Raw genomic sequence first — 25076 nt, 5'->3', positions numbered from 1 at the left:
AACACTGTTGGATTGTCAGAAGACTTCTTAAAGGGTTTGTCTGCTTTGCACATGAAAGCCCAATTAAATACGAGTACAAGTGTGAAGTGAACTAAAAATAGTTTTAAATATATATATTCTAATTAATCTCACAAATAAATCGCTGATGCACCTTAATTCATTTTAAAAATTTGGGCTTTTTTTTTTTTTTTTTTTTTTTTTTTTAAACCATTGTTGTGTTAAAATGTGTAGTCCAAATTACGCTTGTATAAGACAAAAAAAAAAAAAAAAAAAAAAAAAAAAAAATCCTAACAACTAGTTTACAACTGGTTCTCACGCCTTTAAACCCTGATTATGCAAAAAAGGTGATGCTGCTGATGCAGGTAGCGACTGTTAAGGGGCGTTTACTTTTAACTCTTTTATTCCCCTCCCCTTTTTGCTCCTGAACTTCTCCAGATAACCTTCCCCTTTGCCATTCATCACTGTTTCCTCCTGCATTAAGTTTAGTTTCACTGCACTTTTAGTCAGGAAAACCCGAAGCTGGTCTAATCCTCGCTTCGATTGCTGGGAGTACATCGCCAGCAGTTCAATGACATCTTAACTCGGTCAAAATCGATGACAACGACGTTTGTGTTTTTGTTGATTGGAGCATCATTTTATGGAACAAGTTGCATCAGTCCCCGGGCGATCCCACAAAGCGACCAGGAGTAAAAAAAAATGATCTGATGCGGGACAAAGGCGGGCATGGAGGTAAGGAATTGCCTGTTTATTGTTCAGACCAAACACTTTGCACAAGTTGAAATGGCACGGCATGGCCACACACATCTATCTTCCACGCTCCTCACCTCACAGCAGTGCAGCAGCTGCTGGAAAATTATGAGCGTCAGATTTGCCCGGTAGTGTCTCTGTGTGCAAGTGTGTGTGTATGTGTTATTTTCCCTCTCTCTCCCTCTCTCTCTCTCTCTCTCTCTCTCTCTCTCTCTATCTCACTCTCCACAAGATCACCACAGCTCTCAGAGCATCACTAGTGTCCAAATATCCCGTCAACCGTGCACATCGTGTCTGACTTTCTCCGGGATTGGCTGCGGTGAAAGCGTCTCCTCCTCATCGCTGCAATCCCCACATTAAACCAGGCGCCGCCGGGCTGCATGCTGCTTTTTTAACCGAACAACTCCTATTTATTAAAGTGCTGGCTTATTGTTTAACCTCAGCCGGGTCAATGTATATAGACGCGTTCAAACGGATCCTCTTTGAAAGGCTGAACTGCTTGAAGAGAATGTGTGTGTGTCAGCGGCAAGGCAGGTCAGTAGCCTATTTTTCCCTAAATATGAGAAATCTGAGAATCTGTTGTGTGTAATACAAGTATGTGTGTGTATGCCAGAGAGAGAGAGAGAGAGAGAGAGAGACAGAGACAGAGAGGGAGGGGTGACAGTACAGTGTGTTTTTGTGTGCATGTAAACTAGTAAGAGTGAAGAAGGTTGAGGTTGTCACAGACACCTCAGGGATGAGTGTCATTTCTAACAGATGAAGTTTGCTTTTAACAGCTGTGTGCGGGGGTTGTTTTAGTCCGATGAGGCCATGAATAAATTTGGAAAGTTTTTGGGTACCTTTATTTATTTATTTATTTTTCTCAAATTTCAATCTCCTCTTCCAGAAATTGCCTTGATGAAAAATAAACAGAAGCTCTCGTTTAGAACACCTGCACCCATTTTGCTGTATAATAGACTGGCAGCCACTTCAGAGCCAGGTGTGTGTGCATGCCTATGCTTGGGAGCGTGCACAACTGCCTTGCAGCACTCTGTAAGTGTGATTGTGTGTGTGTTCTGTTGCTGTTTGTTTAGGGTGTGTCCCATTTGGATAAGGGGAGCTTGTTTGGGAGTGATGGATGCTGGAACCTGGCTCAGAAGTGTGCATTTCTCTGGATTTGGAAAGCACTGAAGGTGATGCTGTAAATGGGAATTGTTAAGGAGATGCATGTGGTGGTGAATTGTCAACACATGGTCCCGCATGCAGCTCTGGTATTTAACCTGTTTGTTTTCTCGGGGTGCCATCCATCAGCTCAGGAGCCGTTTTACACTTTAAGTGTGGAAAAATCTTTGGGGGTTTTGTTCTGCTTTTGCTCTCTTCCTGATTTCAGCTCTCAGCCTAAGTTTGAGCCACTAGGAAGTGGAAATTCATGTTGGCGTGCAAACACAACTTACCTTTTCACTGCTAACAAGAAGGGTGGATAAAAAGAGGAGCATTTCCCCTCTGTCGTAGTAATGCATATCATCTGGGAGTTGTTGATTGTCTAATTATGTACCTCCTGCGTCCTTCCGTGTCATGCATATTCATGCTCATGTTTTAAGGTGAGAAGTGTGTGTGTGTATGTGGAAGGTAGTTTACCCTTGACAGTGCAGGGCTACGCAGGCACATTCTCCCATCTGTGGTCCAAACCTTTGCTCCCAGCTTCTGCATTTGAATTCTGCAGTTGTAGCCTGCTCTATTCTTAGTTCCTCACACTTGGTGTGCAGTCTGATGAAATTTAAACAACAACAACAACAAATGTGCCAATTTCACAACTATGGCTGCAGTTCATACAGGTAAATTATCAGTTGAAGTTGGCAGGGCTGTGCATGTGAAGTGCTTCATTCTGTTCACTCTAACTTGGGTGGCAAATCAATAACTAATCAGTTATAGTGTGCAGAGTTACAATTTACTAACTACCATATTTGAAATGTCAAGAAGGCAATGAATTGAGTCAGATCTGAGTTGGACAACAGGGATCAATATCAGGTGGTGAGGGAGGCAGCAGGAGCAGGCGAGGGTCACCTTCACCCATCCCTACTGAATCAGCAGTATCTCTCTCCCCCTACACACACACACACACACACACACACACACACACACACACACTTGAAGGCAGGCACGCACACTTGAAGGCCTGCTTAGGTTACCAAACTGAAACCTCACAAAAATGCTCATTACAGAGAACTGAAGCTTCCCTCCATCCCCTTCTGAATTATTCATTTTGTTATTATGATTTCAGCCGTTCTTTCATAAGGTTACCTCGTGTTGACTCTTTTCTGCTTTTCCTCTCGGCCTCGCTCAGCTTTCCGTATCGTCTTTTAATTTTTCTTGATTTCTCCCTGCTTGTCGCTCTCTGCCTCTCTTATCCATCAGATTGTCGAGGAGCTGATCTGCTCTGTTTAATTAAACTGCTCCCTCTTCCTGATGAGAGCTAATCTGGGATCACAGTGAGGGGTGTTATGGATTCAGAAGAGGAGGACCTGTTGTCACAGTGGTGTTCCTCAGGAAGAGCAGAGTGTACACAACACATCGCGTCCCAATAATGTGCCCCCTGCCTTGACCTTGATCCTGGGACTCTAAATATACAGTTCCCTCAAGGGGGAAGCATCGCTGAACTGGTATTTTCCTGCCAGGTGTTTTTGTGTGTGTCTGCATGTGCGCATGTTTTTTTTTTTTTTTTTTTTTTTTTTTTTTTCTTTTTTTGCAAATGTTTAATAAAATTCAGAGTAAATCTTTTAATTTAAAAGTCCATGTGATTGTACGTTTATGTGATCTTACCAGCTTTTCGTGTCGAGTCTTTATTAAGTGGCAGAGAGAGATTTATTTATTTATTTATTTATTTATTTATTTATTTATTTATTTAGCGTTTCTCAGCCGACAAGCATTTAATCTTTTATTTCTAAATCTGCCACTGCTATCTGCTGTGTGTTGAGCAATCCCGTGCCCTAGATTTGAAAGTGAGTGAGCATCAGGGAGGTTTTAGTACACCCCATGTTGTTTGCACGGTCTGGTGTAAATGTTGAGCGTCAGAGGGCGGGGTCAGGGCGTGGATGTGAGATGATGGTGTGCTTCATGCTGGGAGAATTCTCTTATATGTGTTCTGTCTGTCAGCTGCTCCATCGGCGTGTTATTATTACAGCATAAATTTAAGGTCACTTGTTATTTAAGGCGCTTTACTTGGCTGACCCTCAACACCTCCCTGCAAAGATGCTGCAGGATTAGAAGCAGTGCGCCTCATCGCAGGTTATGATCAAAAGAACTAAGTTCATTTTGTTTGGTTGGTTTTTATTAAATGATTCAACTCTAATATAGTTTTCTAAAAGAAAAAAAACATCACCTGGGACTAAAAGGCAAACTTAGGCAGAGCTACACAATCACTATTTATTGTAAGTTTCAATTAAAAAAAAAAAAAAAAGATAAAAGCAAATTGATTCTTAAAGAAGCAGTGTGTAATAAAAGCAAATATCAGTGAGAGAAAGTTTATATATAACGTTATTCTCTTGGATGCAGTCTTTTACATCTACTCACTCTTTTTTGGGTCCACATATATGGCAGCTGCCATATTTGTGCCAACATTTCTACTACGGTGTCTCCAAATGGACAAAAAACTCTTACAACCACTTACAACTCGCTATGCCCGTCTTTACCACTAGATGTCAGTTATTCTTGCATACTGTACCTTTAATGTGTCTGCATGGTTGTAAACTAATAAATTTGTTATTTTGATCATTCTTTGGAGAGACATGTTAAAAAAAATTATGTTAAATCTAAAAATACAAGCTGAAACAGTGATTAAACTGACAAAAAAACAGATGGTTTCTGTTTTGTCAGGTGGTCTTGTGTCATTAAGTAGTTGTCCCTCTTTAGATTTAATCAGTTAATTGCAAATTTTTAAGTACAATTACATTCATAATTTTATGTATCAAGGGATCCTCAATCCTAATCTTCAAGGGCTGGTTGTCCTACTAGTTTTCCAGTGTCCCCGCTGCAACACACCTGATTCAGATCAATGTGTATTTAGCCGACATGTGCAGAGCTTTTCCGAGTCTGAGTCAGGTGTTCCAGCAGATACACTTGGAAAACCTGCAGGAATATAACCTAGATTGAGAATCCCTGGTGTAGAGTCTGAACTTTATTTTTGTGAAGTGAGGATGCGCTCATGTTAACTGATAAAATCTTTACAATGACCTTTTAAGGAAAAGGAAATTCAACTTTCAGGTAAAATTTACAGAAGATGGTCCTTGAGATGGACTGGAAACCTGTCCAGGGCGCAGCTGCCCCTCACCTGATGATTGCTGGGACACACTCCAGCTTCCGCCCGACCCTTAACTGGACAAAACGGTTAAGAAAATAGATGGATGTATATATTTACGGAAAATGCTATAACTTAATTATTATTTGTGTGTTTTTCAGTTTTCATTTTTAACACTGACCCAAGAACTCATCAAGCATTTAAAAAAGGCACCTAACTTACGAATCAATGCCAACAAAACTTAGCCAAGAACCAATTTCAGGCCCTGTTTACATGATAACATTTCCACACAAAATGCTAAACTTTTTCTTTGCTATGTTAGAAAAAACAAACAAACAAACAAACAAACATAGCGATAATGGGATGAAAACCATCTCAGTGGGAAATGCAAATGGGGCCAGAAATGATGCACTGCGCCCGCCATGCCTCTAGTGGGCAGTGAAAGTTTGCAACGACACACCCAGGTGAGGTGTGCGCCTCATCCTCAGACCAAAATAAATAACAGAAGTGTTTCTACATGAAACGTAGTCTGTGTCTTTGCTGACGGCATAAATGTTCCACCAGAAACAGGTTTAGCTTCAGCCGACCAAATGAATTAAAAAAAGATGCTGCAGCACAAACGTGACATAGAGGTCTGCCATTGTTGTGTTTTTCACCAGTCTGAGGGTGCAGGGGCAAGATGACGTGAAATACGTCAAATAAACCTTAGTAGTGGTGTAAACAGCGTCTTATATATGATCTCCATATAATTTGTTGTTGCAAAAGCACACAGTTTCTTCCCAATTCTGTAGCTTCACAAATAAATGACCAAAATAAATCAGATTGACAAACATAAAATGTTTTGCATAGAGAAAATAAGCTCTATTAGCTGAAAACTTGATAAGGCTCAGCACAGTGTGCAGAGAGAATCCGTCAGAGACCTGACACGGGACCAGAGAGATGCATCTGACCCTTCGTTTGATCATCTACTGTTCACTGAAGCTTCATCAGAAATGGTCTCTGTGGAGGGGTAGCTGCCAAGAAGCCGCTCTCAAGGAAGGGAATCAGGGAGAAAAAGCCAAGGTATGCCAAAACGACATGAGAACTGGACTGAAAATCACAGGCAACAGGTCTTATGGAGGGACAAATCCTCCCCAGAGCCGGGACCTCAACATTACTGAAGCACTGTGGGATCATCTTAACACAAAATGAAACAAAATGCAGCCAAAAAAAAACAAAACAAGCACTTTGGAAAGACCTGACAGAAGCCTGGAGAAATATTCTGTGTAAAAAAAAAATAACCAGAAAACCTCTCCAAGAGGGTTCAGGCTTTGAATATGTGTAAGTGTGTTTCTACTTAAATTGGCAGATAAGGAATGTCAGAGTTTTTCCACAGTACTCTGAATGCATCTGTGCCTGGACTGACAATACAGCAAGATGAATTGGAAATTTCTGAAGAGGTTCCTGCAAAAAAAAAAAAAAACAACATTCTGTTTTTAGAAAATAAAAAATATAATGAAAAAGTCCATCACAGCTTCAGTGGTCTAAAGCTCCCATAATCAAATATGTTGTTTTTGTCTTTTAAAGAGGCCAAAACCCATAAAGGTCCCATTTAATGATTAGACTGAACTATTATTATTAAACTTTGGGATGGCTTGTAAAGACTTTGAAAGAAAAAAATGAATCTCAAGTGTTATTGTTTGTTCACTTCCAACATTCACTTAGAGACCGACAAGTAGAGCTTTCGGCATTCTGGTCACATTCGAGGTGACAGAGCAAACAGTCAGTCCATCAATATCCACCAAAATTCCCATTTAGGCAAGACAGCTATTCCCTGCCTGTAACTTTGAGTGTGCATGCACACAATACAAACTAAGCTGACATGAAGCATTGTAGCTGAGCTAATTGAACAAGCTAATTTCATTACTGCAGACTTCATTCAGAGCGGAAACAAAATGTAGACACAGAGTGAGCCTGGCTGTACAATGTCAAACCAGCAGATGCTTTTATGAGCTCTTCATTTAGAAAACAATTCCATGACATGAACATTTGGAGTTACACAATCAGACCGAGGGAAGCGGACTTTGATTGGAGCACCGGTTCTCTGCAGAAGCTGATTGCGTTAAAAGTTTCTCAGGCTTGCGAAAATTTAACAAACTGTGCTGTGGTCAAAGCCGATTATGTCAGCGAGTGATCTACAGGCTAGGAGACGGCTTTGATGGGGATGAAGGCCGGCATCTAGATAGACATCAGGAACATGCGGAGAATCACGAGAGGTGACAGTCGGTGCTTTCTCCTCAAAGCCACTCTCATATTATTGATACAGAGAGAAAAGGTGAAGACGCAGCTGCTCCATCGTGGATAAAATCTTCATCACCGTTTGACATTGAAAAGATCTTAATAATTATGAAACATGCAGCATTTCAGTGTCTGCTTATTCTAGTTTAAATAATCGCAAAGAGCTGAAGTTTGTAATTTAGAATAAATCCTGATTAATTGTCTGGCCTATAATGAAAAACACAATTATTGCCAGCAGATGTGTGGTCAAAGAAAATGGATCGGGATAAATCTGTCAAGGCCAGTTGTTGTTATTTTCCAGCCTTGCCAGAGCTAATTTATAAAGAGCAATTCAATTATTCATTCGTCTTAATTGATGTGTTTTGCTTACACACTTTTTTTTTTTTTTCCTTGAAGGTCTTTCAAGACGTTCCTGTGGCCAAGTGTCAAGCGCTATTCCCTCTTGTCCTTGCTTCCTTGCTTCAAGTTGACTTTGAATTATCGAGCTCTGTGGCAAAGCTCATCTCTGTAACTTTAATAAATTAGCACCCCCGGAGATCCAACCTGAAATAACTGCTTAGTTCATTTATCCTGTGATAAAGATATTCTCCTCATGACTACAATCTTCCAGGGGTAAAATAGCTCCAGCTTTTTTTTTTTTTTTTTTAAAGTCTAATCCCTAAAAAGAATTTAATTGCATTGGAACACTGCTGCTCTACAAGGTGTGATTACATTGCAGCGGTTTAAATGTTAAATTCGTCGAGACTGTAAGCTTCAAAGTATAATTTGACTTTTTTTTAAAAAATTTTGGGTGGAAAAATTAATTATTATGGTTAATTAACTTAGATCTCTGGATGAAACACGCAAGAGCGTTCCTGCAATTCAAAGCAAGGAGTCATTTTCAAGCAGAGAACTCTGTGTGGCGCAGCTGTTAATGCTACACACCGAGTCATAATAGCCTCTGAGCATATGGTGCATGCGTCCTGAATAAAGAGATATAGTGTGGAAGTTTAAAAGGGGAAAAAAAAAATCATATTTCCAAGAATAGCTCACAAGCAAAGAGGATGTGTGTTTTGCTATTGACAGACTGCTGTGGTTTGAAGTTACAATGGAAGGCCGGTGTTTGGATGTGTAAAGATTCAGAGCATGTCGCTGTAAGAGAGGAAGTCAGGGAAACATGATATGAGTTGGTCAGCCTTTTTTCTGACCTAAAGGTCAAAAATCTCAATAGAGCATTCTTTTTATAGGTAAAGATATTGTTGAATCCCTACATTGTGTTCTCCCCCAGCACAATCTTTACGTGATTTATGCAATATGTATGTTTAAAGCCATGCTTGCAGTTTGGACATTTTATTGTTTATTTATTTCCTTTATTTCATCAGGAAAGTCCCATTGATATTAAAAACCTGTTTTTCAAGGGAGTCTTAGCCAAGGGGCAGTAAAAAGTATGAATTACAGCAGTGTCACAATTACAAATGCCACTCTGCCCACCGTCTGAGTGTTTGAGCATGAAATTTATTTTTTTATTTATACTTTATCAATATGTCAGAATTTGGTCTAATAAAAGAAAAAGGAAAGTTAATTTAAATTCTTTAATATTTTACCATGTTCTTAGATACAAGTAAAAAAAAAGTTCAAAGCTTTTCCGCCTTTTAGGTTGTATTCTACTTTAGCATTTGATGATTAATTTCCGTCAATTTTGACTTTAATCACAGCTGGTGGGGTTTGTTCAGGCCAACTCAGCTGACCAATCGGATTTAGACTGAGCTTTTTAAAGGGATACCGTGCAACCTTTGGCCACTAGGGGCGCCAAACTTACAATTTTCCACAGGCCACACCACACTGTTCATTCATTCATTCATTTTCCTAACCGCTCAGTCCGATTAAGGGTCACGGGGAAGCTGGAGCCTATCCCAGCAGTCTTTGGGCCAAAGGCAGGGTACACCCTGGACAGCTCGCCAGTCCACTGCGAGTTTGTATCTGATGTATGTATCTGATTGCATTATAAAGGCTTCCATAAGAGTAACTTAGTCGCGATCTTTCAACTTGTGCCGATGTCGAATAAAATTCTATTTTATCATTCTATTCTAATATTAGCTTGTTTCTCGAATGAGGATGTGTAGGAGCTGGAAATGTTTTGGAGCCTTGAAGACATTATTGGTATTGTACTGTTGAAGAGTACATCTGAACATCTGAACTCTGCCAGCTTTATAATGGGAAAAGTGTTTAAAAGACAGTTTCTTTCTGTTTAAAGTGCCTTCACATGACACATATTGGCAACTGGGGCCTCATTATTGGGGCAGGTTTAAAGTTGAAAAAAAGGCAATAAAAGTGCATGAAACAGGGTTGTTTTTCTGTTAGCACAAGTGTCAGCCCTGTTTTCAGAGGTTAAGTTAGATTTTTTTTCCTCCCTCTTGCTAAATATAAATGTAGCCGCCTATTTTGAATGTCATTTCAAAAAGCCACATCAGCATACCTGTTTTGACAGAGTTTGAAGAGTCTGTCAAAAAGGCAGTGTTGTGGGAATGGTGTGTAACTGGTTTAGTGAAACACAGTGTTGGTTTGACGAGCACGAGCATGTCAGAGGTTTTACCCAGTTAGAAGCAACATTTACTTTAACTTGACGTATTGGAAAGGCGATTGGACACAGAGTAAAACTTTATTACACGTGTCTCGGCTGAATGTGCCCCAGCTGATGCAGCAGATGGTAAAGCAGCGCACGTGTTATTAGCTGGTCTGATGAGAGAAATGACTGGATCCTCTTGAAGCACGGTGGCGTAGTGGTTAGCAACAAGCTCACTGGTTCGAGCCTCGGCTGGGGAGGTTTGAACGTGGCCCTTCTATGTGGAGTTTGCATGTTCTCCCCATGTATGCGTGGTTTCTCTCGGGTTCTCCGGCTTCCTCCCACCCACAAGACATGCGTGTTAGGTTAATTGCTGTGTGTAATTGACCATGCAACCCCAAGCTGAGCACATGCTTTGCTTTTGTAAATGTTTGTGATGCGTGCTGGAGGATGTGTCCGTGCTCTGATGGGCCCTTTGAAGCTTAAGTTAAGGGTCAATAAAATACATCTTTCAAGCTGGAGCTCATTTTGTTTGATATTTAAAAAAAAGTGGAACAATTATCTGGATAAGGACAAAATATTTTTCTTGTTAAGATGTACTTCACCCAGACGCTACTTCTGTCATTATTACAATTAATATAGAATCTTTTCTGTGAATATTTCTGCGTATACAGTCATTGTTCATATTTATTTATTTATTTATTTATTTATTTATTTATTTAGTTAGTTAGTTAGTTATTCATTTATCTCTCTCTCTCTATTTATTTATTTAGTTATTCATTTATCTCTATTTATTTATTTAGTTATTTATTCATTTATCTCTATTTATTTATTTAGTTAGTTATTCATTTATCTCTATTTATTTATTTAGTTATTTATTCATTTATCTCTATTTATTTATTTATTTAGTTAGTTATTCATTTATATCGCTCTCTATTTAGTTATTTATTTATTTAGCTATTTATTTAGTTATTTATTCATTTATCTCTATTTATTTATTTAGTTATTTATTCATTTATCTCTATTTATTTATTTAGTTATTTATTGATTTATGTCTCTCTCTCTCTATTTATTCATTTATTTATTTAGTTATTTATTTAGTTATTTATTCATTTATCTCTGTTTATTTATTTATCCCTATTTAACTACTATGAGTACTTTCCCAGCTACTGCTGTTATTGTTAATAAGTTGTGCAATGTAAGATCACAAAATAATGATGTGGCAGTGTACGACATCTGCCTGGTAATTCGTAATTAAATTTTACTTAACTGAATTGAAATAAGATGATCAAACCTTACTAATTTACGTAAATATGAGTAACAAAATGAAACAGGCAGACATTTATCCTAGTATTTATTCTCACAGAACATATTTAACTGTAACTACTAGTATAGATTATATGACTTGCGGAACAACTTTTATTGTGACTACTCTGTATCAAAGTTGTACTACAACTAAAACAATTACTAAAAACTCCCACTGTCCCGAGGAAGGACTACTGTTTCTTAGATTTCTTATTAAATACATAATTTATGACCCTGTGACCTGGAAACTTTAACATTTCACCATCTGGTGGACGTTTGGTTGAGTTTTATTTTCCAAACACTAACCAAGCAGTTTTTTTATGGATTATCACAACCTTCTTTTTCCAGGCCCTAAACTAAGAACATGATCTGGTTCCTCATTGTGACCAAACAATAAAAGCAAAAGCAGACAACACATGATAAGAAATTAGAAATGTAATTAAAGCAACACTACAAACGTTTTTTGAGCTTTAAGCTGTGTTTTTGACTTATTTTGATGGTACACTGCAGGGTACAACGTGTCTCAGTAGCGTGCACATATCAGTGTACTGAGCCTGAAAAGACACACTTTTCAGCTTCATGTTCCAGACCAGCGTATCATGTGATAACTTTGCTTTGCCTTATGGTACAGCATCATCATGAAGTAACCAGAAATCAACACATTGGTCATTTTAAAGGCTTACCAGGAAACTCATAAAGGACATTATTGGATGAAAGGTGGAAAATTAATTCCAAAGGATAAGATGAGAATCATTAAAGCTCCTGTGTTAAGGTGTGCCAAAGCTCAGTAGTTCTCCTTTAAGACCTAAACCTATGAGCATGTATTAGGGTTCTTGTAATGTTTAAATGGTAAAAGTGAAGGACAAAATATGTTTTTAACTACATGTGAAATATAGTTAACCGATTAAAAATACACTTGTGCAAAATGGTAAGAATTTTTTTTTATTTTTTTATCTGTCCCTTTTATCTGTCCCTTTGAACATTTTTTAAAGATATTTACCATTTATTACCATGTGATGCATCAAAATTCTTTATAGTGTCTCTGTGCTCTGATGCCCATTAAAGAGTCAGAAGGCAAGAATTTAGATTGTTTCCAACAGGAGTTTGAGCAAAGTTTTTAATTATAAAGTGAAGCTTTCAGAAACTGTATCATATATGTAATCCACTCTTGTGACTTAAGACATGATTTTCATAATTAATAACATAAATGTCTAGGCACAGTAAACTGTAGCCTGTGGATTTGACTCTCTTCCACTGTGTCCATCTAGAAAAACAAAGCAGAAAAAGTCATGTGCAAAACCAGGAACCTTTGAATTTAAGTTTCATGAGTGACTATGTGACCACGCAACAATCCAACCACAAAACTATAACCGAAGATCCTCCTCATAATGATAATTATTAAAGTTAAAGATACTTAATGGAGATGGTAAATTATACACCTGCAACATGACAGCCTGTTAGAAGTGTCATCGTGAGCATGGTGTTCATGTTCAGCTGATTACGACTAAATTAGAAGTATACCTCTGTATACCATGTTTCCTGAAGCTGAAACACAGATACAGACTCTCAGTCTTGTTTTAATCTCAAGCAGCGTGAGTCAGTAAACATGAGGTCAGCGTTTTACCCTCTCATCGGTTAAATGTCATGTAATGCAATAAAAGAAATTCCAAGTGACAGCACGGTTTGTTTTTTCACAAGCTAGCGTACCTTAAAAATGACTGAGCTCCACGATACACCGAATTTCATGAATGTCCGATATAAAATTGAGATTGCTGCAGACGCAGAATATTCCCCCACTGCATCGAAACACGCCTCAGTCCTGTGTTTTTAATGGACCTGGCTGAAGTGAAGTGCAGGGGAAATGTGTAGTATCAACAGCAGAGACAAGAGCTAAGCGGTGTCTGGGTGTGTGTCTGCGGTGGGACGAGTCCAGGCGTCTGCGCACCTGACAGGCCGTGCCTCATTAAACCCCCATCAGACGTGAGAGGTCAAGACAACGGTTACATCTCAGGCGACGCGCTCTGCCTCTATCCATAACATGCATATGCACAATCTTACTGTGTGCTTGCAAGAGGATAATACTTCAGACCTATCAGTTGTTTTATTTTTAGCATTTTAATCTCTACTGCTGACAGGTTCTGAAAATTCTTTAGGGAAAACACAAAGACCCCAGCGGCTTATAGAGAAATGACTCCTGGACAATCTTGTTTCACCTTAAATGGTTAAAGTTACCTTCCTTCTACAGCACACTTGTGGTGTTTGTGTTGTGTGTGGCCAGATGGCCGGCTGGCTTTGGGGAAGCAGGTTGACAGTGTTGCCGCAGAAGGTTTCTCAGTGGGGTAGGCAGAGAGAATGACTGGGGGCACTGTTTGGCAAGGATGACGTGATAAGCATAATTTCAACAAGCTGAAAGAATCCGCATCATTTATTTGATTGTGTCTCGCTGAAACGTGCCAGAACATCATCAGTCACTGTTGCCTGTAATACGAGACCGAAAGGCAAGTTGTCTGGTTTTTTTTTTTTTTTTTAGGGGATCCTGATGTTGTAGCAAAACCTGAACCGTTTTGCTTGTTTTTTTTATTTTTTATTCATGGCTTCTGAGCTTCGCTCCTGCAAGGTCAAAAGAGTGAGTCCTATACGCCAACCTCGGGCTTTGCGGCGCCTCTCCATCTTTCTGACCTCTCTGATCCCTTTTTTCTCCACGCTCCTCGGTGCAGAGCAGAAAACACAAACAATTCATATTTCATTGTTACATTGTTCTGCTTTCACAGCACTTTGAGCTTGCTTCATCCCCCTTTCCTTAATTGTCCGCCTCTGTTTGAACGGAGCACCAGGGGAATTGACTTTAGTTGAGCTGTAGGAGAGTGGATAGAGGAGGATATCTGTCAGATCTGCCTGTTGAATCGTCAGTCAAGGGGAACAGATTAGATATATCCTGTTTTCCCACTCTCTCAATCAGTTTTATTGGGCCTTCTGGATGTGTGTACATAAAAAAGAGCTTTGGGCTTGATGTTGAACTCTGGTCTGGTATGTTAATCCCATCAAATTTAGCATCAGTGAAATATAAAAATGTTCATTTAAGAAGATTTAATCTGTGTGAAGTTGTTTGTAATGGCTAACAGGGGTGAAATAATCCATCAAGCTACATTAGTTCCTCGATTTAATGATCACCGAGCTAATGACGATACAAATCGAAACAAATTGAAAATATCTGAAAATATAAAACATTAGTTTCATAATTATTTGTAAGACTGATTTAAGAAAGAACAAGTGGGATTGTTTATTTCGTAAGGCCCTAGCAGGACATATATGATAAATATAGAGACATTTAGCGTCATTTTATGGTAAGACCTTTGCTCAAAATTTAATCCGATTTTTGTCTTTTGGCCCTTATTGCACACCAGAATGCAGAAAAGTACACTTTAAGTATTTTCACAGATCACAGGGAAATAAATGGTAAATAGTCATAGAAAATGTGTTACTTTACATTTTGTTAAAGGGACAAATTAAGAAAAAAAAATTATTTATATATATATATATATATATATATATATATATATATATATATATATATATATATATATATATATATATATATTTAAAGTAAAGTAACACATTTTCTATGATTATTTGCATTTATTTCCCTTTTATTTATCTAAAATGGATTTTTCTTACCACTTTTTTTTGGTTTGGGTCATTAAAGGTTTAATTTTCTGTATTCCACCAACCAAACTTTCCTATTTCACGTGAGAAAATTTTCCAGTTTCCAAACACAGAAAGTATGTAACTATAATAAAGTCACAATTTTATTTTTTTTTTAATATCTGATTGGATTTAAGGGAAACATGTGTCCAAACTTTTGTGTGTGCACATGTGAGTGGGTGTATATGTGTGTGTGTTGGTGTTCTATTGCACTTTTCAGCGGGAAAAACGAACTAAACACCTTCTGTTTTTGTTGTTGCAAAAGTAAAAAGTAAAAAAAAACAAAAAACACCCACAGATAAAAGTTGTGATCTGTGCAGCAAAAATCATCTGTCTGTGTTTCATCTAATAATTCAGACATATTACTATCCAACCATTATGAGAGCATGCATTTTTATTAGCTTATTGCTAATAACATTTAGCCTAGTGAGAAGAAGAAGAAGAATATTTTTCTGGTTTTCTGACTTCCAAGTGGAACATTTACCGATCGGATACTATGTCATTCCCAGCCTCGGGCTCTAAGTCCTGAGGCAAATGGAGCACAGTGTAGCTGTGAGAAGTGTCATCAGTCCTCTCTTCCACTCACCCCAAATTTAAAACCGTACCCTCGCTAACAAGCTCTTTGTCTTTCATTTGACGTGCTATCTTTTTGATGCTGATATCTTGCCGTGCGTGTCTCAGTTTTCCTGCGTGTTAAGGTGACAGTGCTGCTCTGATCATGTCAGAGGAGGATCGTCTGCTCTCTTGCATCACAGCTGTCACATCACGGTCGACTCAAACAAATCTTCACCGTGTCGGGCTCATCTACAGCCCACGCACTCACAGCTGCTCTTCAGGAAGCATATTGCAACAAAACACATTATTTTAAGCTTAAAACCTCAACACCCATGCCCTGAGACTTCCCACCTTATCTGCAGCCAGCTGTCTTTAGTACAGAACACATGCAACCACATCTCATGTCAGAGCAAATGTCAATTTGTCTAGAATTTGCCAAAGATCTGTATTTTTGTGATAGATTCATTCACATGAACAGAAACACGACAGAAAGTATTTACCTCACAGCTTTATGGTATTTGGTTTTATCTATCACACATTGTCTACACGTGATCATCAAATGCAAACTGGCTTTTTCCATGTGACTGGGAATGTGCTGAAATGTGCACCAGCTCCTCTGCTGAGTGTTGATGTACAAACATAACGTCAGCCTACAGCGCGAACATGTGGGAAAGCCTCAGATTCTGTCGCTGCTGTGATGTGTTTGCAGAAAACAAAGGCGCAAATCCCATGTGAGGTTATTCCTGAATTTCAAGTTGCCACCTTCTTAGTCTGAATATCTTAACCCATAAAGCGGGAATTATTCATGACTTTTACACCTCTAATGTGAAATTCTGCAACTGTAGATGGTGATAACTAGCAAAGGTTTAAAAAAAAAACAAAAAACACAGTCACAGGTTCTTTCCCCTGATTATTATGTAATTTACAGTTTTCCCCCCTCTTCTTCCATCTAACGCATCCTGCTCACCCTGCATTCCTGTTTTTATTTTCTTTCCAGCTCCTTTGCCATGTCTAAGACGGCGGTGAAGAAGCTGCACTGGCGTTCCAAGGTGCAGGACAGCTTTGTCCCCTTGCTAGGCACGTCGGGGGAACTGGGGATCTCTGTTGGTGGAGGAGCAGATTATGGAGAGTTTCCTTTTGTCACGTCGGCTCCGGGGGGTGTCCTCACAGTGGGTGATATCATCCTAGAGGTTGGGGGAACACCGGTGCTAGGCATGACATTAGGAGATGTTCGTGGAGTCCTCAACTCTTGCCCGCATCCCATCCGAATCAAAACTGTGTCACCAGGTATGACTCAACATGCAAACTGAACTTCATTCACAGATTTTCTGTTGTTTCCAGATGTCTGTATGTGTATTTTAGCAAACTTTCAAGTTTGACATGAAATTTTCACTCTTTGGGGAAAGTTGAGACCTACCAAACACACCAAAACTGTCATTTTCCCTGCATATTGTTACATGTTCAAAAGTTAATGAGATGTCACATTATGTTTATCAGGTTCACTTATCTGTTCTGAATAATTTGTTTAAGTTTGTGAAACCAGTTTGACTTTATTTTTTGATCATTTAAGTGTCTTTTCAGAGTTGTCTGACAACTCAGGGCCACTGTACATACAAAAGTCATCATTCATAGGTGTTAGGAACTGGATTGGATTGATGGGCAGATTCATGGGCAGGTCCTGGAGGGCAGTGGAACCATTTTACAATCCAAACACGGTGGCTTGACTCTTCACAGATGAGTACAAGCGCACACTGCAAAAACAGAAATCTAAGTAAGATTAAAAATCTTAAAGTTTGAGTACATATATCCTTATTTTTTTTAAGTTAAGATAATTCTTAGTTTTTACGCCAAAGAATTCTTCTTGTTTTAAGAGTATTTTTACTTGTTTTGGAAAGTCTTGACAAGCCAGATTTTCTTGTTCTGTTGGCAGATAATTTATCTTATTTTAAGCAACATTTACCTAATTTTTGTGTATTTTTTTCTTGTTTTTTAAGGCTGAGTTTTTGCATTGTACAGGTTTGTAACTGGAGTGATTTTGTCTGTTTATCTTGTGACAAACAGGACAACAAAGGGAAAAAAAAAATCCTATTTAAATGTTGATAAAAGGCAAATCTTTAAGTCATTTACTGGTGTTTTTGACAAGACATAAGCTAATGAAATCCTACACCATGGTGAACTGGTTATTCCTAAGTTCCCAGTCAGAAACACAAATAACCACTTATTGTTTTTAAAGTACATAAAGTGCTTATGCAAGAGTTATATTCAGTCAGGTGCTTAAATCTGAAACCTCAGCCTGCAATCCACACCTTCAAACGATCAGGGTAACTTTACAGCCGTGATAACCTATCAGCAGTCTCCTCCATTTTGCTTCGTAATGCAAAGATTCACAAGTTTCTGATTCATTAAACAAATTGCAATATGAGCGCCAGCTTCCTGTGCATAACAGTTTTTGACACATGACTGACTAAACAACACATACAAAGAGAAATTTGTGTCCAAAAGCCTTTAATCAATGGCTAAGGAAAGTTTCCCATGATGATGTAATACTAACCCATTATTTCTCACACATCAGTCTCTATTTTGTAGACATTTTCTCAATATTTTGTGACATTAAGTCATTATTATTCATCAACTAAAGTAATTATAACCCCAAATTTCTAATTTAAAAAAAAAACAACAACACATTTCTATTAATAGATCTCCATGCACGCCAACTCTTTAGTTGGTTTAACTTGTTGCTATTTATGTTGCCCACCACAACAAATGCTTCGTCAGTCTACACCCAAACAATGCTGTCTAAACTGTCATCCATTATAATCTTACACAGTAAACCTCCCGTGACTCTCATAAGCCAGATCTGCAGCTCGTGGCATCCTCACACTGATTTCAGCTTGTCAATTACGCTGCGTGTGTGTCAAGGCGGCTGTTCGATGTGAGGGTAGGAGTTCAAAAAATACTGATGACACATGACAAGAATGGAGCGATGCAGTTTTCTGTCACCGGCAAGAGGCCTTGATGATGTGAACAGGGGGCTCTGGAATCGGATATCTTTGTTAGCTCTGAACGGGATCATATGTCACCGGAGTGTCACCTGACTGCTGCTGCCGATGGCCTTGCTTACTAGATTGATAGCTGATTTGGCCGCCGGGGTGTAAATGGGGACCTTTGCTCCTGGACCCTCGGCCGCTGCTAGATCCATTATCTGCTCTGAAGCCTTCCTGGCCCTCCCTGGGCAGTTTGACTGCATGTAGTGTGGACAGTGATGGATGTGCTGACGCTCTGGGTTGCTGTTGCACACCTACTCCTCCCACTTCTCCTACAACTACTACTACTACAACTCCCTCTGCTCCAGCCTTCAAATGTAGGACACCAAGCTGCATTCTCCAGAGACAGAAAGCACTTAAGCTTTTAGAAAATAACACTGAGAACCAAAACAGATTTCTGATGCCACTGAAATGACAAACTCACAAGTTTAAAGAAGGCTTTATGACAGCTTAGCCTTAGAGGCTCTTTATTTTGCATCGCTCATCCTTTATAACATCTGCAAATTGTGTGAAACTCCTTCTTTCAGGCCTGACTTTTACTCTATGACAGGATAGAAAATAGCTGCTGTTTCATAACATGATAAAACAAAAGCCCATGATTTTTTCCCCAAAAGGCATCAGATTATAGATTAATTTCCCTTTACAGGCAGCAGCCACATGCGACCAGTCAGACGCACATACACGCTGCCGACAGGCTTTGCTAAACAAAGCTGCACTCTTTGACACAGCAAATTCAGTCTGCTACTGGGCAGAGCGATCGCAGCAGACAGTTGGGGTACGGAGGTGTTGGGGGAGAAGACAGCTAGGCGGCAGCACTGCAGAGGAGGCGCAGGGCTCTCGTCTGTCAGGGTGACAAGCGGAGGAAGCGCACAGGCCATCAATAACAGCAAGTGGCCTGTCATCAGAGGCCGTAAAGCACTCGAGATAATATTAAGAGACCACAGAGAGGAAACTAAACCCTGGTGATCGACTCTGCCTCTCCTGGTGACAGCTCCGACTCGTGTCTGTAGCAATTAACCTCAGTGTGTTGCATGTATATATGAGGGGTTTTTACATTTCACAGTCAAGATCTGTGTTGTTTTTTGGGTTTTTTTTTAAACAGTGGGATCAGTAGGTGTGAATGTGAGGGTCTAGGCTGTAAATGAATCCTGACAGGAGTACAGACTACTACTTCCGTCACGTTAGAGCATGCATCATCACTCTATGAAAGACTATCTGATGTCTCTCTTCCTCTCTGTTTTTTTTTTTCCTCCTCTCCCCCCTCCCCATGCTCTGCTTGTTTTGTTTGCCCTCCCCTCAGGCACCACCTTGTGCAAGGATCTCAGGTTATATCTGAGTAAGTGCTTCACGCCCGGCTCAGTGGACAGCCAACTTCAGCAGGTCATCAGAGAGAACCTCTACCTCCGAGCAGTACCTTGTAAGTCCATTTTTTTTAATATTATATCCCTCAATATGTGCTACACCTGTACATACTCTTGCCTGCATATCTCCACGCCCTTTAAGTCTCCTTTGCATACATTTACACCGCTGATGACATGTGCATTGCATCTTATGTACTAAGGCGAATATTAAGTTTACCGTCAGCAGGCTTATGCAAATAAATTACCTGAGCACATCTCTTTTGTTCATTATCAGCTTCATTAATTCTGTGACAACATATCTCCTGTTGCTGTATTGCGAATGTCATGGTGTTAATTAGCATTTAAGTGCACAGAACTGTTTCCCACCCTTCCTGGTGTCACTGTCTGCTTGTGCTGGGTGACTTAATTAACTAAAGAAAAAAACTTGGAATCTGAGGAGGTTGGTTATAAGTCCAGAATTTCTTAGATTCATTTTTTTTTTTTTTTTTTTTACCAAGCAGAAGATAATTGAAAAAGAAGTGTAATCACGACGGAGATCAACAAAAAAAAAAGTAATTTATTATTGTTTGATGTGCTGCCTGCTGTTTTTAATCCACACTCCAGGTGTTTGTTTGCGTTGGTGTGAAGATGGTAAAATGTGATGATAGTTGTACGTAACAGGATCTTTTTTTTTTTTTTTTAGGCTGCAAAGGCACTTTCATTTCAATTATTATGAATAAAAGCCAACACAGTGGCAGCTAAAGGCAGCTAGTAGTTATACATCTGTTGCTATCTTAATCCCCGACATGGTGACGTCACCGGGAACAGCTAGAGGATATAACAGATGAGCACGCTCTGATAAGACCTGTGGTTTTGTTGCAATTTCCCGGCTTGTTTTGCATTCTAATTTTACCTGTGCAGGCGGTGGCACAGAGGTCACGGTCCACCTTGTGCGTGTGTTTGTTTGCATTAGTGTGTGTGTGTGTTTAGTCTTAACCTTGTCGTGGGAGTGTGGAGTTGTTGCTAATCTCTCCTTTAGTCCAGGAAGTAGGTCATGTGGCACAGCCGGCCACTACACCACGCAGCAAACTCCCTGACACAACAAAGGACAGTTCAAAGCTCACAAGATGCTGCAAGAGAGCTAAAGCTTCTTCTCTCAGGACATCACATTAAAGTGTAATTGCAATTTTAGCCATTTTAAGCTTTCTCATTACTTAGCCAGGCATCTAAGGCAGGCGGCGGCTCAGGGACCCAAATTAACATTGGTGCTCTCAGCTCATGGTAATCAGAATGAGATGGACTTCCTGCCATCTCTAGGTGCTTTAATTTAGTAAGAATGACAACAAGGCAGGCTCACTCGGTCTCTTGGTGTGTAATCCCCTGATCTCCTAAAGATGACACAGTAAGATGCTGTTGTTCTTGTGGTGACACCGGCACACACATGCCAGCCTGATCCTGAGACAGCACCTGAAAGCATCACTTCTCGCTCCACACCAGAAGATTTCTATCTCTCGTCTTTCTTTCCAGTTTTTTTTGTTTTCCCTGAAGGAGACAGCTGTGTTTAACAGGAACATTAAGCTGAGGAGGTTTTTTTTTATTTTTTATTTTTTTATCAGTGGCTCATTGTGGCCCCCTTCAGGACTATAAGTAGGTTCTTCCTGATCTCTTTCTTCAATCTTTGTCCTAATTCTTGCCATTTTGTTCATTATTCAAACTTTGAATGACTTAATATTGTGGTTAATCAGCCTTGGTTTAAGTTATTAGAATAGCTTTTTCAGAGAGGCAGCAAACTGTTTAAAGCAAGGCATCGTAGCTTTTTTTCCTTTTTTTTAAAATGTCTCATTTAAATGCAATTTCTTTCTGTGAAAATGTGGCTTTGTAGCGCTGTGCTATTTAGAGTGTGTTTTAATCCCCGAATCCTTTTGATGCGACAATATTCTGTGATAGTGAAGTTGGCACTGATGCAAGAAATAACATTACAAAGGCTCAGTCAGGAGGGCAGTGCATAAAAATGGAAATGAATGACAGAATGAAGTAAAGGCAGGCTATCGTATCAATAATCTAAAGGGGAGGAATTAAATTAAAAGCAAATGTCTATCAGTGCCAAAGCAGAGGAAGGGATGACTGCAGTCTAATGGACTTGTGTGCTAATGCTGAGGCAGACGGATGAATACAGTGTAGTCCTGGGAAGCAGGGAACAAAATTATTCCCTTTATTACAGAATAACCATTTTATTTAAGCAAGCTTTTTATTGTGAAAATGGTATAAATGACTTCTTTTTGTGTCTTCTTTTTCTATTATTTTGCTCTGAGTAGGGTTTGCTCATCTCACATTAACCTCTTCAACTTTCCCATTCAATTCTTTCTTTTTTCTTTTTGCACAATCCCACTTAACGGGCGTCATTGTGTCCTTGGATGATTAAAAGCCAAAGTCGTGGTCTCAAGGCTTGCTGCGCTTCCATCTCCGTAAAAGACTTCTAATTGTCTTCATGTTGAGTCACAGATAAGAAACATCATCATTCAGTTATTCTAATATGCTCGCTGCAGCATGTCAGGCAAACTGTCTGTGCCCTTTTCAGCTGGAGGATTCATTGTTTGCTGTTTGTGTGCAGCAATCTTGACAGACAGCTTTCTCTGGGTGTTGATACAGAGTTGTGTGTAATTACCTCTTCAATCCTTCCCTCACCCATGTTCCAGGGGATCAGTGGGCTGCGCCTACAGGGACAGGCAGGGAAGAAGAAGATGTCAATAATCCATTCTGTCTCCCCGCTGACATGTCATATATATCTCCAAGGAGGGAGTATAGATAATGAATCCCTGCCTCGCGCCGTATCAGCTGGAGAGATACTGTGCATCCTGAGGGGAGAAGAAGAATTACACACATGCCAGATGCCATCAGGAGATTTATTAACAGACCTTTAATTAGGCGCAGAGACTTCTAATTCTTCTTAGATTGTATGGAATTTTAAGTGCATGTACACAAGGTAGCGAACAGCTCCGTTTTTTTTTGTGTAGAGAGTAGAGAAGCAAGTGCTGCCAAGATCTGGTACAAAGGCAGGACTGATGGACGTATCAGCAGGTAGACTAGGTACATCGGTCCTTTAGATCCAGTTAAAAGCAGCAGGGATGGTGGGGGTCCTGCTACGCTGGAGAACATTTCCAGGCCCATTCATCATGAAGCAGAAGGAATCATGCAGACAGACTTAATCAGCACATGCAGAAATATAGGTGCAATAGAAGGAGTTAGCCCAACAAACGTTACAACTGCAGGCTTTATTACTGGCATAAAACCAGGGGGCAGAGAGCCAAAGCTGATCGGGGCACACTGTGTACAGTAAATACACTTTGCGCTGCAAAGAGAAGAGGTCAGGCTGATGGAGGGGCTGTCTGATGTTCAGTGTTGTGTCTGTGTATACATGTGTGGGTTTGCTGCAGTATGTGTGGTCCTGCATGTGTCATTGTGGCTGGGAGAACTGCTCCCAGGACAGTGGTGCATTAATCACGGGTTTTATAGGGTAGTTGGGTGTGACTTCCTCCTGCTGGCCCCGCACGCAGACGTCACATGTGGTCCTCCAGGAGAAGGACAAAGATTTGTCTTTACTTTGGGTTTGGTGTGATTTTGTCTGGGGAAAGAAAAGACTTTTTCCAAGGTCAGAATGGGCGCTTGTCTCTCCTGTTCGCAAATTAGAATTACTCCACTGGCTAAATGACAGCCATTAAAATGTGATATGTTTCCCACCACATGCCTGTACTTGCATGTAATTGCATGAAGATGTGAAATCTGGGTTGAAAAAAGCAAAAACAGTGATCCTCTAATGATGATGCTCTTGTATGGTGGTTTGGACTCACCGATTTCTTCCCGGCGAAGGTCAATGCAAATCAATTATGATGACAGACTATTGATTATCTGAGTGCTCCACCTTTGCAATTGTAATAGAATGACTTTAAGACTTTTTCAGTGCCTCATTAATGTTTAATCCATTGATCTGTTCATAATAAACAGCCCATGGTAAGTGCCTGTTATTGCTACACCATAGGGCAGATTTTTAGTCCTTTTTTTTCCCATTTTGTTGCAAGTTTTAAATCACGTGAGGATGGCTTATGTCCAAAGAGAAACACATGTATCTTTTGTTTTTTTCTGCATAATTTCTTAAACTAATGCAAAGACACAACTCGGATGGGGGGGGGGGACCTTTACGTCTAATCAACTCATATCAGAGTCAAAAGCATGCGATGTGTGCAGCCTCGTCACTCTCATATCTGACATGAAGTCTTGTATCGCAGATACAACCAGACAGCCCAGAGAGGGGGAAATCTCAGGGGTAGACTACAACTTTGTCTCCATTGAAGAATTCTTCTCATTGGAGGAGTCGGGAGTGCTACTCGAGAGTGGAAAGTTCAAAGGTGAGACTGAATCATCGTGGAGTATTTCTGGATGATTTACTGTAACAAGGTGCTCTTGAAAGAGTGCCGGATGAAGATCCAAGCCTTTGCATTTAGAAGACAGCATTTAAAGTTTACTTTTCTCTTCATCATTTATTCAAACCTCATTTCACTAAATTATTAATTACAGCTGATTGGATACACCTAAGGTCACAGATTGCTATAAAACTACTTGTTTGCAAAGCTTTACAGGAATATCGACGATGATGTGAGTGATATTTTGGCTTTGTGTGGTTATGAGTTATTAATGTTTGACCACAACATGCTAAAACTGTCATTTACTGATTGCACAAAGCACTCCACAACATGAATCAGTTGCTTAACTTTGATTTGTTCTGATTTAGGAATGGATCTAAGTGATGTTGAGCCATCTCTTGCAGTTAAGCACCATCATTAATAAGACACTGGGCATTGGGCGAGTCATTAAGTTCTGATTGGCTACATAGCTAAAGATGATAACTTGGCTTGATGCATAAAAACAAAGGCTGTAATTAAGCATTTATGTGCAGCCATGCGACCTTACAGATCCTTGAAGCTGAAATTGATAGCGTGTGTCCAAAGCGTCAGAAATTATATTTAGATATGTCAAAACATCAGTTGTAAATGCTGTCACTTACATCATGCTTTTGGAGCTCCGCTAAGTTCTAAAAAGCACAATAATATGTTCCTCACTCACCTATTTAAAAGCTTATCTTTGTTCATGATGAAGACAGTTTAAAACACAACCTTGCATGTACCCAGTTGTATCTTCAGAGGTGCAAAAGTTTGTCATTTGGGTGGTACCTTCAGAGAGACTGCCATTGTATCTTACAACGCCCAGCCAGCTTCCAGAGGTATAATACTGGTCTT

The 25076-nt window shown here is 39.6% G+C and overlaps 1 protein-coding gene across 1 annotated transcript in view; it reads left to right on the top strand.

Annotated features, from left to right (window-relative positions):
- Nucleotides 1–1198: 1198 nt before the first annotated feature.
- The window catches only part of magixb (MAGI family member, X-linked b), a gene marked incomplete at both ends in the record, with an annotated part of 44328 nt that continues 20450 nt past the window's right edge, over nucleotides 1199–25076 (top strand). Inside the window, 4 exons of the mRNA XM_079238566.1 lie at nucleotides 1199–1281; nucleotides 16399–16688; nucleotides 19746–19862; nucleotides 24069–24188. Of these exons, the coding sequence (XP_079094692.1) occupies nucleotides 1199–1281; nucleotides 16399–16688; nucleotides 19746–19862; nucleotides 24069–24188 (610 nt within the window). The remainder of the gene's footprint in view (nucleotides 1282–16398; nucleotides 16689–19745; nucleotides 19863–24068; nucleotides 24189–25076) is intronic.

The sequence above is a fragment of the Telmatherina bonti genome (assembly GCF_933228915.1).
Source record: "Telmatherina bonti genome assembly, chromosome: 4".
NCBI classification, from domain to species: domain Eukaryota; kingdom Metazoa; phylum Chordata; class Actinopteri; order Atheriniformes; family Telmatherinidae; genus Telmatherina; species Telmatherina bonti.
The sequence above is the reverse complement of the archived record's forward strand: the minus strand, read 5'-3'. Positions and strand labels throughout refer to the sequence as shown.